The sequence below is a fragment of the Anthonomus grandis genome, chromosome 5 (assembly GCF_022605725.1).
Source record: "Anthonomus grandis grandis chromosome 5, icAntGran1.3, whole genome shotgun sequence".
Lineage (NCBI taxonomy): Eukaryota > Metazoa > Arthropoda > Insecta > Coleoptera > Curculionidae > Anthonomus > Anthonomus grandis.
Window position 1 is genome coordinate 18,029,836 of NC_065550.1, and position 16,929 is coordinate 18,046,764.

The 16,929-nt window shown below is 29.8% G+C and overlaps 1 protein-coding gene across 2 annotated transcripts in view; it reads right to left on the reverse strand.

Annotated features, from left to right (window-relative positions):
- LOC126736007 (homeobox protein orthopedia-like) overlaps nucleotides 1-13,963 on the reverse strand; it is an 85,365-nt gene extending 71,402 nt beyond the window's left edge. The window contains exons 1-2 of one of the 2 annotated variants that reach the window (XM_050440187.1): nucleotides 13,898-13,963; nucleotides 8,965-9,257 (exon numbers count right to left, since the gene is read on the reverse strand). In XM_050440187.1, the coding sequence (XP_050296144.1) occupies nucleotides 8,965-9,257; nucleotides 13,898-13,922 (318 nt within the window). In that variant the 5' untranslated portion in view covers nucleotides 13,923-13,963. Of the gene's footprint in view, nucleotides 1-8,964; nucleotides 9,258-13,548; nucleotides 13,804-13,897 lie in introns of those variants that run through there. The other variant, XM_050440188.1, reaches the window with a different exon arrangement.
- Between the last annotated feature and the right edge of the window lie 2,966 nt (nucleotides 13,964-16,929).

Genomic DNA, 16,929 nt, shown 5'->3' on the forward strand with positions numbered 1-16,929 from the left:
AATTATTTATTTGCTGTACAGCTTAAACGCCTCATTTGTGAACATATGTTTATGAAATACAACACTACAATGCAAATACACATGGCATTCAAAATATTATTACAGAATTATTTGAGGCTTTTCAGGGTAGCCAGACTGGTTGAATCTAAAATACTTAAACAGGAATATTCATACCTAGAAGCTACAATGACAATCACCAGTATAAGACCAGACACGCAGAAATAGCCTGGTTTCTTTGAATACTCAGAAGATGCCAGATGGGTCTAATAAAGTGGACAATTACATTTTTTAATATATTACTAGAAAAAAATGAGTTTGAATGTTAAAAGTTTGGAAACATTTTTAACATTTAGCAAATTTTATAGTGTTGAAGACTTAAATATTTGGGCTTTAGATTTTATTTCTGATTTACTTTTAATTTTAATCTCGAGAAGTATCGTTTAATTTCTCATCCTTTAAGTCCTAATGTTTGGCAAAGTCCTTGAGACCTTATTGAAGAATCAAATAGAAGAGTACTTTAAGCAAAATTCTTTATTTTATGTTAGGCAATATGGCTTTATATAACAACACTCAAAGGATACCTCCTTTACTCCTTCAAAGGCTTGTCTATTATAGATTTGACAAATCAAGTCTTGTCAAGTCAATATTTTCATTTTGAGAGTGCCGCAAGGATTTGTTCTTTGGTCCTTGGTACCGCAGTATCAGAGGCTTTACCGAACTCTTAATCTTATCTATGGACTACAGTTTTTCGATGTGTTATCTGTCTCTGTTAAGAATCTGCCTCTTACTGCATTGGCCAATACTGCACAAGGCCAAGATTAAGAAGTACCCAGTTGAAATGCCTTTTTCTGTAAATTGTGGTATTTTTAGTTGCATTGTTAGTCATTCTAGACGTAAATAATTTTTAGTCATACGTTTATGTGTTTCTTAGATATATGCGTATGCGTTGCGTTTTATATTTCTTGACATGTGTAAGAGTACTTATTATGTATGTAAATGTAAAATGGACACTAATAAGTTGCTTATTATATACCCGGTTCTTACCCGGATACCGGTATATACCCGGTACCTTTGATGCTTTCTTCCCAATGATTAAAATCAAACCGAAATCCAAACCCATAAAATCTTGGTTCACGAGGGGTTTGAAAGTATTTTCAAGAAATCTGAGATCTCTTCACACAATAAGAAAGTTCACTGACTCTCCAGTTTTTCATAACTATTTCAATTCTTACCGAGCCTTGTATCGTCGTCTGATAAGAATCTCTAAGCAAACTTACTACTCCAACCGTTTAAGTGGTTCATCTAAAAAATATAAGGAGAGTTGGAAAATTATTAATGATATTCGTCACAATTGTGGTAAGCAGTCAAGACAATGCTCTGAAGTCTCTCCCAATGATTTTAACAATTTTTTTTCTAATATTGCTCTACAACTTCAGCAAAATTTGAACCCTTCAGTGGATCCTCTTTCCTTTATGCCAGCTATTCATATTCCAAATTCCTTCTTCTTTATACCTACAAACCTAAACGAACTCAAGGATATTCTGTATACTGAAAAAAATAAAAATTCAACTGGAGAAGACAACCTTTTAGCTAAGATTTTTCTCAACCTTCCAGAAACGGTGCTAAAGGCACTGGTTGATGTAATTAACCTTTCTTGGAGCAAGGGGATATTTCCATCTTGCCTAAATCAGTTATCCCAATTCACAAGGGTGGAGCTCTTGATAATCTTTCCAACTTTCGTCCCATCTCTCTCTTGTCTACGATGGTAATCAAAAATATAAAAAACAATACAAAGGTAATCGAAAAACTGGTTAAAAATCGAATAATGTCCTTTTTAAAGACCAAAAACATCCTTACCAGACTTCAATTTGCTTCCGTGAAAATACCAGTACCAATGATGCCATGTTTAATTTTTTTCATGAGCTTTACTTCTAGATAAAAGAATGGTGGAGTTTCGGCGGTAGTTTTTTGTGATTTGTCGAAGGCTTTCGATTGTGTCTGCCATAGGATTCTGCTGCGGAAGCTTCATTATTATGGATTTCGGGGAGTTTCATCTTCTTGGTTTGCTTCCTATCTGCAAGATCGGCAACAACGAATGCTTGTAGGATCTAAGTACTGTGATTACCATCCTATCACCTTGGGAGTTCCTCTTTTTCTCCTATACATAAATAATGATCTTACCAATCTTAATGTACGGGGGAAATTTACTCTATTTGCCGATGATACCACACTTCTCTAGCACAGCCCAGACACAGATACTCTGCGAACTACATTAGCAACTGATATTTAGGCAGGAAATCTCTGGTTTGAATCAAACTTGCTGTCACTAAATCCTCATAAAACAAAATTATTGTGTTTTAAGTGTGCTCTAGACCACGTGCCTTTTTCTAATTCAGTAGTTCAACAGTTTGATAATACAAAATTTTTGGGTATATTCATTGACAGAGAACTCAGATTTGAAGAGCATATCCTTGGTACTTGCAAAAAGGTGTCTGCAGGTTGTTTTGCAGTCAGAGTGACTACCCTGGAGCTTGGCATGGAGTTTGGAAGATCTGTATATTATTCATTAATTGAATCCCACCTTAGGTATGCCATTTGCTTCTGGGGTAATGCAGCTGCCTACCTTCTACAAATGCTGCTTGTTTTACAGAAGCGTGCTGTACGTTACATCTGTGGGGCTAAACCAAGGGATTCCTGTCGCCCATTATTTGTTAGGCTGGGCATACACACTGTCTTCTCCCTCTACATTCAGGAAGTGGCCTGCTTACTTTTTGCAAATCGCTTTAAATTTATACCCCCAAATCCAAGATACTTAACGCGTCAAGTGAACGATCTAAATCTTCCAATCCCCTCCTCCACATTAACTAAAAAATCTTTTTTCTACGAGGGAATCAAAATTTCCAATCGTTTACCAGGTGGAATCAGGGAGGCAACATGTATTGACACTTTTAAACGTAAATTGAAAATACTTTTGACCGAAAAATGTTACTGTTTACTGGATGAATACTACGTCGACACATTCTAATTTTCCCTAAGTGTAAGTTTACAGTATTTGAATTTTATTTGAATTGTTTGTATGGTTAGAATTCTTTGCTGTATTATACTTGAGGGGATAATTATGGAATTTAATTTACTTTTTATGTATTTTTTTTCTGCTGTTCTTATGTATTGTTTTCGGATGTTTGTTTTAGAACTCGAGCGTGTGTGGGGTGTAGTGGTTAAGTTTAGTGGTAGTTACTTAAGGTAGCTTTGTTTAGAACAATTTTTCTTTGTTATTAACAATAAAGCATGTTTTTTTTAAATACTACCGGTTATTAAATACTTTAATAAAACTGTATTTAAAACTTTCATTAAATACTAATATCATCGGAGCCGTCGATTTAAAAAATTGTCATATTTGGATTTTTGGACTATTCCAAGGCCTTTGATGTAGTTGTTGTATGACTTTTTATGTGCCAAACTGCATTTTCTTGGCTTCACTGACTCTTCTATTTTCTTCATTTACAGTTATTTAACTGGCAGATACAAAAGTCAGAATCAGTAGGAGTATTTTAGACGCAGGTGTTCCTCAAGACTCTATTTTGGGGCCTTGGTGTTTGTGTTTTATAACTTTGACATTTCCAAATATCTCATACTCTTATGTACACAGTAATGCCAATGACACTTAGCTGCCTCACTATTTGAGATGATCTTCTAAATCTCATAATGATGATTCCAATAATTGAATCGTAATTAAACAATTAATTCAAACAAGAAGTAAGTTTTACCATGTTTGTCAGAAATTAAACATATGAAGGAACCAATAAATTTAAATGTTCTTAATATAAACCTACTTTTTGCAATTTGTTACATTGCAAGTTGTTATAGAAATTTTTTTGGGATAAAGAGAACACATAAATTTGCTTTTGCAATTAAAATGTATGTAAAAATTAAAGTACTATGTGCAAATCGCTATTTAGTTTTCAAATGCAAAATCTTAACATCTTTTAGTTAGTGTAGTGTGTTAGCGATCAACGTCTGGATGTCATATAAAAAAATAGGGTGCAATAACCGCAAAATGTATGTTGTTGGTATGTGTATGGTCAGAGAAAGTATAGTGAGTAAGTAAGGTGATTGAGAATAGCATCTACCCTTAGACTATAATATGTTGTAGTCGTATAAAGCTTTTAAAATCTTAAATTCTGATTTATCATTGAAAAACTGATACTTTGGAACTTCTCTCACAATGCCTGAGCACCAGAAAACTCTATTTAACCGGACTTTCACATATGCAAAAGTAGTTATTAGAATTTTGATCTTAATGTAAATTTTTACTAATTTTGTGAAAAATATTTTTCTTTTTAGTATCTAAATTAAGATCGAAACATACTGGCAATGGGAATATTCTTGGTAAGATTCTTAATACATAATTTGTCTATGATATGGTAATTATAATATATACATACTAAGTTAAATAAAGACTATATTTATTTATAATTTTTTTATATATTTATTTAAGGGGAAAAAGGCCTAGAAAATATTTATTTCGAAACAATGCAATTATTTGGAATAACTAGAAATTTAATGAATCTATTATGAAAAAATATGTTCTTATTTTGAAATGTCTAGCTTTTTTTAAATATGCGTTTTAAATAACGTTTAAAATAACATTTAACGTTTAAATTTTTTTTTAATAATTAACGTTTTAAATAACATTTTCTCCATAGGAATTTTATTATTTTCTTTAAAAATTATTTGTCGACATTTAAGGTTTAATTCTTAATATCTAAAAAATTTGAAAAAAGCCGACGAAATAGTTATTCACTAGTTTCATTAAGCAGTTAAGCTTTCAATTTTTAAATCTCTAATTTTCTTTCAAGCGTTTTTTTATTATACTTCTTCAAAAACACTCATAAGCCTCTTATCTAATAGCAATATTGTAATATGGGATTCTGTAAGACTACATGGAAAAGGTTTAAGAAAAAAACGCTTTTAAGGTATTGATATAAAACTAATAACAACAAATTTAAAATTAATTTAGCAACTTATAATTTTTATATTTAATAAAACAATTAAAACTTATGTCACATCATCATCATCATCAAACATTTGAACGCTCAAATAGAAGAACTAACTTTTTAATTTTCATGGCTTGACTAATAAATATTCTGCCGTCATGAATTTGAAAATTAAGAGTATTAACCCCATATCGAAGAATTTATGCAAGAATTTTTATCACTTACATATAATAATTTTAATATTAATTTTTTTTTTAATTTGCAAATATTTTTTAATTTATCTAATTTTTTATTTGTTTAGGCTTAATTCAGGCAACATGGGCGTAATTTGGTTTATGTTGTATATATTGGGTTGTTATGTTGTGTTTGCGCATGTATCAATTTATTGAGCATGTATTATTTGAAGTTAAATCATTATTTTAAAGACTTTTTCGTTAAAAAATTCTGCGAAATTTAGGGCACAAACTATTGTCGTTATAATAAATACAGCTGATACTTTTCCCATCACTAAACATAAGTCTAAAATTGAAATAATAACTATTTTCAGTAATGAATGCATAACTTAAGTGTGTATGACAGACTATACTTCTAAATATTTTCCGTTGACATTATATGTTTATCTGTTATTGAGGTTATGAATTTTATTGGTATAATATTATTATAGATGGCAGTAGTAGGCGGAAGGTCCGATAAAGCCACTGTGTCTTTTAAATCTGTTATTGTTGACTGCATCGCATATGATATACCGGGTGGTGCGTCGCCGAGCGGAACATAGGAAATCCCATGTAAATTTTAAGAGGGTCAATTATTGGCTTCCCTGTACATTTTACAGAAAAAATTTAAGATTGTAAGAAAAACGAGGCTTTGTTAAATCTGACGTACAGCCGAATATACAAGAAATGGTTTTTTTTTTTCGTTTTATCAATCTCTCAACCATACATTCAAAGTAAGACACGTTGACATTACTTTTTTATCTAAACTTTTATTTATTATAACGATGAAGTTAAACCAATAACAATTATAATTATCGATTAAAAAAAATTTTTTTATCATACATTACATATTTAATTAAGCCAATAGCAGTATCTAAATATTTTCAATTTATTTTCCCATTAAGCCTATCTGGTCCATTTCAACCATTAAACCTATTGTTAGTAAGAGACATTGCAATAAATAATTGTAAATGTTTAACTCAGAAGATCGAAAATAGATCTGAAAAAAGAAAGAACAGAACTCTTAATATTTTACTAAGTGTGGAAAAATAAAATAAAATAAAATACAATAACTTTTCTGCTTTTTTTTTAAATAATAAAGAATTACATAACAACATCAATTAATGAAATGTTCAAACAACCCCCCATTAACAGCTAAACAATATCCTAACCGATCATAAAATTCATTTCTAACGTTAGTAAGTTGATATTGGGAAATTTTATAACATTCTAACGAAATAGCGTTTTGTAACTGGTTTAGATTCTCAAATTTTACACTTTTATAAATGACACTTTTTAAATGACCCCACAAAAAGAAGTCATTCGGTGAAAGATCAGGTGACCTGGTTGGCCAAAGTATCCGGTACTGTGGACCAATAAAATTGCCGTTAAAGGCATTTTCCAAGCACTCTCTAACATTTGTTTTTTGGGGATATTGTGTCCGAGTATAAACAAAGCGATATTCATTTTCTTGACTCCAATATCAGCATTTCTGAACATTTGGTTCATTGTTGAGGGTAAATGTACATTCATTGGTAAAACAAATATTTCTTAAAAAATTCCTATCACTATTTGCTCTTTCTATTATTTCAAAACAAAATGCCATTCTTCCCTCTTCATCTCCTTCCTGCAGCTCTTGATGTTTTTCGAATTTATACGAATAATATTTGTGCTTTTTTAAAGTGCGCAATACCGTTGTATGATGTTTATTTACCTCTTGCCCAAGAACGCTCGTACTAACCATCTTGTTTTCCTCCACACTCAGTAAAATATTAAGATCTCTGTTCTCTCTTTCTTCGGCTCTATTTTCGATATCCTGAGTTGAACATTTACAATTATTTATTACGGTACTTTTGGACTCGAACTTATTAACAATACGTTTAATAGTTGAAATGGACGGAATGGGCTTGGTGGGGAAATAAACTGAAAACATTTCAGATACTGTTCTAAAACTGTTTCCCGCATAATGCCACTTAATTATGGCAATTTTTTCTTCGATTGAATAATTCAGACTTGTTTTCAAATATTGACTGTCACTGATTTATTGACACTTTTCCTCACGTTAGTGACAATATTCATTTTACTGGTGCCCGTTTGGTTTTACCTGAACCGAAAATTTGCTAATTTTGCAATTACATTTAATTGAATAATTCAAGATTTGCTTATTAAATTTTTTTTAAACTTACACAAGGATTTGCCAGATTGGTCTCTTCAAAAAGTTATCTTACATTTTTTCTATAAAATGTACAGGGAAGCCAATAATTGACCCCCTTAAAATTTACATGGATTTTCCTATGTTCCGCTCGGCGACGCACCACCCGGTATAATTCAGAAATAAGTCCAAGTCCGGTTGGATTTTTTATTCATGACCTAGACAATTACAGTTTATTACCTTTCGGTCACTTTCAATGATATTACCCGTACTATAAGGAGATTCCTTCTTAGAAGCCTATTACATTTATTTTTACTAAATTTTGATTATGCTTTCTAGTAATGCGAAAAGGAAAAAGTTTCTATTGCTTGCGTAGTGATCATCGAGTATCTTATAAGTTTTTGTAAGATGTTCCCTTGTACTTTTCTCTTTCAGTATGGTACTATTTAATTCGTTGTTATGGTACTATTTATCCTACTTCGGACCATTCCAGCAAATGTATACAACTATTTAACATGTAACGGCATTTTACAGTTCAGCCAAATCTTTCTTGTTTGCGTTATCTGCAAAAGATGCATAGTCTGTTTTCAGCCTTTGGTACTATCACGCAAATTTTGTAGGAAAAGTAGGTATCCCAAAACCAATTAATCTGGTGCTCCACTACACTTCTGACAGTGCTTCTTTAACTAGAGTTGTAAGTCAAAGTACATACGTCCATAGGCGAAACAAGTACTCCTAATAAGTTAATTTTTTGCGTCAATTAGTCCCTTATCATCCGCCTGTATCCATTTGTTCGTACACGAACCAGATCTTGTTATATTAGGTTGTTTATTTGTTAATATTTAATTGCGTCCTATTTGATGAAATATCTAATTAAAATGAAGCTATTTTATAATTAGCTTTTTAATGTTAGTTCCTCAGTTACTGTTTAGATACCAGCTGATAAAATTTAAGTGACTCATTTTATTATAATTATGCTACATCAGGATCTAAAACTACAAATGATCTCTGGTATTTTGAGATGAATATGTTTCAAAAGAAGTTTACTTTCTTGAAGTTTACTTAATTATTGAACCATATATTTTTCTTACAGGCAGATGGCCATTTATAAGAAATTCTATTTTATACATTTGACACTAACACAAACATAATTTAAAATTAAACTAAGTTTTTAAAATAAAAATATATGAATAAAAAACTCAAAAATAAAGTAAACGTAGGTATGTCTATTATTACGAAATAGGTTAGGTTAAGGATAATCCAACGCCTCATGTAAATGCCCAATTATGGCCGTGAGTCTATTGATATCACAAAGTAAAGAAAATTTAATGAAATTGAAGCACATTTTTTGAATGCGATTTTGATGAAGCACATTATTTGATCTTTTACCAATAAAAGGCAAAGTAGCTTGATGTCTGATGCAAAAACGGGGAACATGGAATTATATTTGTTGTAATAAACAACGAAATAAATTTTGGGCTTTAGAAGTTTGGATAGAAACATTACGGAATGAGAATCCCGGCAAAGAATTAAAGGAACTTGGACGTTATCCTAATAGCAGAGGACAATAACATATTTAATTAGTAAAATTAATAAAACTTACTTGAACCCTGGACTCGGTAAGTCCTATCCTCATAGCAATCTCCTCTCTCATAAAGATATCAGGGTAGTGAGTCTTCGAGAAGCACCGCTCGAGCTCATTTAGCTGCGCAGGAGTAAAACGCGTTCTGTGTCTCTTTTGTTTCGATGGTTTATCACCATCGTTCGAACTACTATTACTTAGCGGCGCGTTTAGACCGAGACTATTGTCGCACAAACTAGACAGACGCGGCTGTTCCAGCACTTTTAGATCACTCTGGTGTCGCTTCAGCTCTTCACCACACATATCCTTTAACCCTGAAAAAGATTTTCTTATTTATTCATAAAATATATATTTTAATTATTACTTTAAATATGTTATATTAAAGCAACTTTCTGAAAATATATGAGATGTTCGTACATGCAAAGCTTTTCTACTATTCGGTTTAAAGATCCTGCCTCTTCGAGTTAAATTTTATGGTTATATTGTTTTAATTATCACATTTCCTTGATTTCTAATAACGTTTTGACATTAACCCCTTGAATCTCTAGATACTCTTACAATTTTGCTAATAATGAGCGATTTATAGAAGAAATAGTAAATGTATTTTATTACTTTGAAAACTCATTGCAATGATCTGTTTGCAAGTTTCAAACTAAACCAAATGTCGCTGCTATTACCCAAAAGTTCTTGTGACAATTCGCCTCACGACAGGAGCAAAGTTTCTTTGTTCTTAAGCCGAAGCTCATCCTTTCCCCCTTTTGAAGCAAATAATTGTTTTCTTGTCTCTGTTTTGGATTTCATAATTCCAGCCGAATAAAGGAAACTTTCTCTAATATCAATTATACTGTTGCTTGTAATATCACAAGACTTCGTTTTTAAAAATATTTTATTAAAAACGAACACGGTTATTGTTATTTTTAATAATTATTAAGATTAAAACTTAAATTGCTATTTTTTTTGTTACTTATTTACGTATCAAATTTCAAAAAAGTGGAAACTGAACTTTTCACAGCTGCGATTCTTATTGCGATTAGTGATTGTGGATCTGCTTATTAGATCTATGGAATAGATAGATTTAGATGAGTAAATTTTAATAGTATTGAACTCGGGGCAGAGGCTAAGAGGGCGCTTTGATATAGAATTTCTGCTTTGAAGAAGCTTCAAGATAAAATATCTTTAGAGAGTAGGAGAAAAAGAGTTAAAGGACCCACACACATAAAAGCTCTAAAAGGATGTATAAATTCGAACTTCTCTAGGATGTTATAAAAAGTAATACGCTTATATAAAAACCAAAATATTTTTGTAAATTAAGTATAGCAAATACTTTTAATATTACCCAGGAACAGTTAAAAATAATATTTTATCCGGAGCATTCCTGAATAACAGTAATATGGTAGTAAATGTTTTAGGAATAACAGGAACATTGTTGTGACAATCATAAACTTTATTAATTTATAATTAAACTTCTTTAATAAATTAGAATATGGCAGTGCCTTGTTTTAATAAAGGGTACATAATAATAAGTTTTATAGCCCAATTAATAAACAATAACCACCAACAGGAATTATTAACTTCTTATTTGATACTAGACAACAGATTGTAAGTAAGAGTGGAGAGTCGTCAGCATAAAAAGTATAAGGGTTTATCAAGAGTCTGTTCTAAGACCTATTTCTGATTTTTCATTTATAGTGGCCAAAATGAATGTTCACATGATCATGAACACTTACAAGCAATATGACTTGTTGCGCACAATTTAAATATCTATATTATTTAATAAAATGCTCCATAGAAATACCAAATAGAATTCTATAGAAGCAAAGTTGGTAGGTTATTTATTTTTGGCATTTAATGTACAAGAAGTTCCAACGTATTTTAAACGTTAGTTTTCTATCGATTTTACGATTTTACTTCCTGTCACTGATTTTTAAGCATCAAACGATTCAAAAATATTTATTAAAACCTGTAACATTTACACATCTCTCATTTTATTATGAATTTAGATGTATAAAAATTTAAAATCAATATATCAATAAACGATTTTAGTTTTAGTTTTATACACTGGAATATAACTGTGTAGTAGTTTAATACTGACAGATACTACATTGCTATACATGCTGTTAAAAAGTTGAGTGATTTTAAAGATGTACTCATATGGTAAAAATAGGGCTTTTTCTTATTTTTTTTAATTACAGAATACATTTTCACAAAATTTTACAAACATTTATACAATAAAATATATTTTTCTAATTTTTTTTATGTTAATGTGGAAAATTTTAAAAATTGTCTCAAATAAATAGGGATACTTACGAGATTAACAACTACTGTCCAATAATAACGAAAAATAGATAAAAATGCGTACAATTTAGAATCTGGTGCAGTTAGAAAATAATGTTTGTTCTAAAAAACTTACTATCTTTGTAAAACATTTTGTTAAAATAGTTAAATGAAAGTATAAAAAAACTTAAAATAGAGTAATTATTAAGATCTTTCACGTATATTGTGGTGACAATTTACCAAAAATTGGATTTATCATTAAAAGGGAAAATAGAAAGCAATTATATTGACACTTCACAATTTACTATACTAATAATACTAAGATTAATACTAGGTAATACTAGGATTAAGATATACCAGACTATTTCTACGATCTTCGATAGATGTAGAAAATCTTTGGTATATCCTACAAAATCTAAGAATTTTTTCTGGAAAAACCGGGAAACAGTATGTGTATTCACAAAAATAAACCTTGTAAATATAGGCTATAAAAATTGTATTCCTTGAACGTGAACTGATAAATCAATGGAATTAAAATTATTTAGTCTCTAATCCATAAATTCGCCTCGAACTACAAATCCAAAATATTTTATTCTGATACCCGAGAAATTGTTTAATTGAGACGTTCTCAGAATATACCAGCAATATACTGGAATATCCTGTGTTAGCTAAGCGCAACTTAGTTAAAAAGTAATTGTAAATATCTAAATGAAAAGTAGTTTCAACGGAGTATTTAACGGAATATTTAATAGAATATTACGAGTGAATTTCAGATATAAGCGAAACTAAATTTAAACACATTTTTCAAATTCTAAAGGTCGAACAAAAATTCCCAGAAGATTCCCAGGAAATTTTAAAGCCAATAGATAAATGAACTATAAAAATATAGGAGTTAAAGCGGGACGAAGACCATATTCAAGTTCGTGTCCAACTTGGTGATATTGACCTATTATTATAGATAAAGTCAATTATCCTAAATCTAGCTAAATTTTAAATAGTGTACAAATATAATGAATAATAAATATAAACTAAAAATATTTATAATTCACGCTTTCTAAATTTAAATTAGATCTAAAATTTGTTTAAATACTTAAGAAAAATTAATTTTAGGAAATAAACAAAAAATTTAAATTTTCTAAAATTGCCTTTAAATTAAAATTAAAATTTTTGTTTTGAAGACAATTCGCAATCATATTTAAGTAATTACCAATAATTTAAACTTAAAAAAAAACTTTTTTAAAAATGAGTTGAATAAAAGAAAACTCGACAAGAATAGAAATTTATGATTTTTTTTATTAAAATTAAATAAACTTTTGTTATTGATTTGACTTTAATTCTTTTATATGCTTTATAATATTTAGAAAAAAGTTTTATTTCATACATAAATATTTACATCTTTTGACTATTATATGATATTTAAAACCTAAAAATGTCATTTAAATTTTCCTGAATTGTGAAACTTATGAGTGTGAACAAAAATTGAAAATAGTCAAAGTCTAAAATTGCGTTTAAAACTTATTTTATTTTTTTTTAATTAGTATGAGAATAATTAAAATTCAAAGATAAAAGTTTAAATAAATATAGGGCATTTTGATTTTAAAATAAATATATTTTTTAAATCAGATATATTTATTTTAAAGATGTATAATTTCAAATTTAAAAAAATATATAATTAGACGATTTAAATAAAATAAAACTGATAATTGAATTTTAGAGAGAGTCTTGGAAACTTATTTTCAAAATAAGTGTTAAATTTTAATTTGAAGTACCAATAATTTTTTTTCAGTTTTAAATTTGTAAAAAAAATTGAATTTGTAAAAGGACCAAAATATAAGTTTTTCGAGAAATATATTTTTGTTCTTAAAGCTTCAATTTTAATAATTATTTTCTTGGATAGTAGGTATCTAAACAAAAATATTTGACTTTATATTTATAAATATTTACATATTTTTTTAACATTTAAAATTTTGTAAATTAACTTTTTGTTTAAATGTCATATCTTATAATGATAATATGTAATTTGTATTTAAACTTAAATGGCCCCTAGAACCGAAATGGCAAAACGTTAAATGGAATATTTTGAGGATAGGAAGGTAATTAATAAGAAGGAATTGGGTAGGAAGAGACGTTTATTTTACACAGCTCAAAATATTCTACATAAATAAGTGTAAATTCATTGGAACAGCGCTAATATGTTGTTATGTTATTGGAATGGAAGGAATAGTAGTTGCCAGAAGAAATTTTGATGATGATAGATATAGTGATCGTACAAATATAGTAGAGTTAAAGTGAAAGTGGTACTTCGAGCTGAAATGAACTTGAATATGTTACCTGTTAGTCAGTATCAACCTCACCATATTAAATCTAGCTATTAATTATCCTAGCAAATAAGGGTTTATCACAACGAAAAGAAGCAAAAATAGAATAATTAAAAATCAAATTTGAAAAAAAAGAAACTTTGTTTTCGAAACGCGATCCCGAGCCCAACTGAACATGACAGAACCGAATGAGTGTTCTGCGTTGGTATGTGTCCCTAATTGTTTGGCCTACCAGCGGAGCCCGATAATATTGCCTTAATGAGGGCGAGGCATCTTCAATTTAGTTCATTTAACTAGCCTATCGTTACTATGCTGAATCGCTAAAGACTTTAACGTCAATTAGTCGGCCCCCACTAACTTACCGACAGAGCCTAAAGTATTTAACATATTTTTGATCAAATTAGGATGAAAATTACGCACTGCACTGTTTATTTAATGAGTACTGATTTGATACTGAATTCTGAATATGTTGTTGATGCCGAAAAGGGGCGCAAGTGGGAGACAGGCCTACAGGGGCCAGACCCCTGTGTAGGCGGGACTCGCTGCACGAGGCGTGGTCTCACTACCATTATTTCTTTGTGCGAGGCATCAAGAATAATACAGATAAAACGAATGGTCCCAAAGTATTTTCAATATAGCGCACTTTGTGACTTTCTTCTTTCCTTTTTTGTCATATTGTTACATGTTTAGGGAATATAAGCAGTCGAAGAGGGCGAGAGTCGTGGGGCGTTTTAATGAATTTTCAAATTTGCTAAACACAAACGCCCATCAGGCCAAGTGTATTGGAATTTGTTGTATTTTTTAATATTAAAGCGGAATTAATGTTGCATTTTTCAAGACCAATTATACATTAATTGAATTTTTTTTTGTGAACACGTATTTGCATAATTTGCGAGGATACTTTGTTGAATTAATTATTATTAAACGTTTTTAAATTTTAATTATTATTATCCATGAGACTTGTGTTACCGATTTTCTAACTAAAACATTAGTTAGTTATTGTTATTTATTTTTACATATTTTTGAAGTAAATTTTCAAAATTTAAAAATATTCTTGTAATTCTCATCGAACATTTTCTTCACTTTTGGAGTTAAAACTGGCAATATACATAGGGCCACCGAGGGAAAAACCGGGCCCGGGTCTAAAAATTTACGAGCCTTTAGACAAAGATCCCAAGCAACACATCATATATCATTATTGTTAAGTATATGTTTATTCAACGATTTTTTAGTAAATTTTTGGTTTTAGTATATTTATCAACCGTATATGGTCAAGATATATGTATTTAACTGTAGAATATACGTATATTATATACGATTTCGTTTACAAAATGGAGAAAATTTCAATAATTAAGCAAAAAATTTCAAAATATAAATTCTTCTGAAACATCACTGTTTTTCGTCCATATTATCCAATCTAATAACGGTGTTTTTATACTAAATATTTATATAAAAATATAACAAATTTAATCAAACAGTGTTATTAAATTAAATATTGAATATATATTTTCTGCGAAAACATTGCTTTTCAGCAACACAACCCTTAACCTCCCCACCCACCCCAAACATTTGCCCAGTAAGAAATTCGTTTGAAAAAACACCGTTTTTCGTCTATAAAATCCAATCTAATAGCACTGTTTTTGTATTAAACATTTATTAATATACATATATATAATTATATCAAATTTAAATAAACAAAATGTGTTATTAGATTAAATATTAACGACGAAAGTAAGAAGTATTCATGCGTATTATTTTGGAAAACAATAATTTGTGAAAATAATTTCTTACTGGTGTAATAACTTCTTACTTGTGGGGGGTGGGTGGTGGGCGTAAGGGTAGGGTTAATTTACTAAGAAAATTAAAAAAAATACAATTTAAAAATATTGATTTGATAAAAACTATACAAAGCTTTCCATGCTATAAAAAATATAAGGCATTATAGGTATTATATGTATAAGTAATTAAAAATAAATAATAATTTAGAATAATATCAATTATAGTTCATTTTCTGTAACCTGAGAGTAAATTATTGAATTAATTAAATTATTTCTTTTAAGGCAATTATTTTATGCAATAAAAACGTTTTTCATCAACACTACCCCTACACCACCCACTCACCCCAAACAACTTACCAGTAAAAAATTATTCTGCAAAATCCCTGTTTTTAAAAATAGTAAGAACGGACCAGAGAAGTTCTTGTTTTATGTTATTTATTATATTTGTTTCATACTATACATTTTAATGTAATTTTGACTGAACGATTTTAATTTTAATAAGCAATAACGTCCTTAAAATAAGCCTATAGAAACATTTTGACACCCTGTATATTAAAAATTAAAAAAAACTAGACTAGTCTAGTTTTAAACTAATGCTATCAATGAAATCTAGGTGTATAGAAGTTATTAAGATTATGGAGAAGTTATTAAGAATATAGAGGAGTTTGCAGCCCGATATTAATTGTACTCTATGGAAATATTAAATAAATAAATTGTTTCTCCACTTTTTACCTTTTATTAAAATATATAATTATAAATTTTCCGCTTGGATCCCGTTAAAGTGTAAAAAATCTAAAGTAACGTTTCCTTGTGTCTCCATTAAAGTTATTTTCTAAATACCAACAAAATACAGTGAAAGCTCTCCTTGCGGACAGCTCCTATAAGCGGGTATCTCTTTTAAGTTCCTGGAACCAAATTTCAGCATATCATTTTCAATGTTAAATGCATTTCGATAAGCGGACGCTCTTATAAACGGACGCGGACACTAGATTTTTCTGTATGTAATCAAAAAATGTCCCATAAGCGGACGCGAAACTCTAATACCCGGACAATTTTTAGTTCCGCTTATTGCGATGCACATCTACATACATAAAATTCGGTAATTCCCCGATTTATATTAGGTGATTCCCCATTTAAGCATTTCGTTGGGTAGCCAGTATGTAATCTTGTGGTTTATCTTCAGTTCAGGCAAATTCGTAGTTGATTGAGATATTTTATTATTGTATTTGTAAAATGGTACTAAAAAAAAGGATGCTCTCGTTAAAGGAAAAGATGGAAGTTCTTAACGTATTAGACAGAGAAAGTGTTTCAGTTCGTCATTTGACAAAGAGGTTTAATATTGGGAAAACGCAAGCAGCGGAAATTGTCAAAAATAAGGAAGATATCAGGAGTAAATGGCAATCAGGAACTAAGATAAATCAAAAGAAGGATTTTTTTAAAAAAGGAAGGTTTTGCTATAGACAAAACATGTTTTGAGTGGTTTGTGAAAGCTAGAAGTCAGAACATTCCAATCTCAGGGCCGTTAGTGAAAATTAAAGCTAAAGAAATTGCCATTACTTTGGGCTATAATAATTTAAGTGCGTCCGACGGGTGGCTGCAAAAGTGGCGCAAGAGAC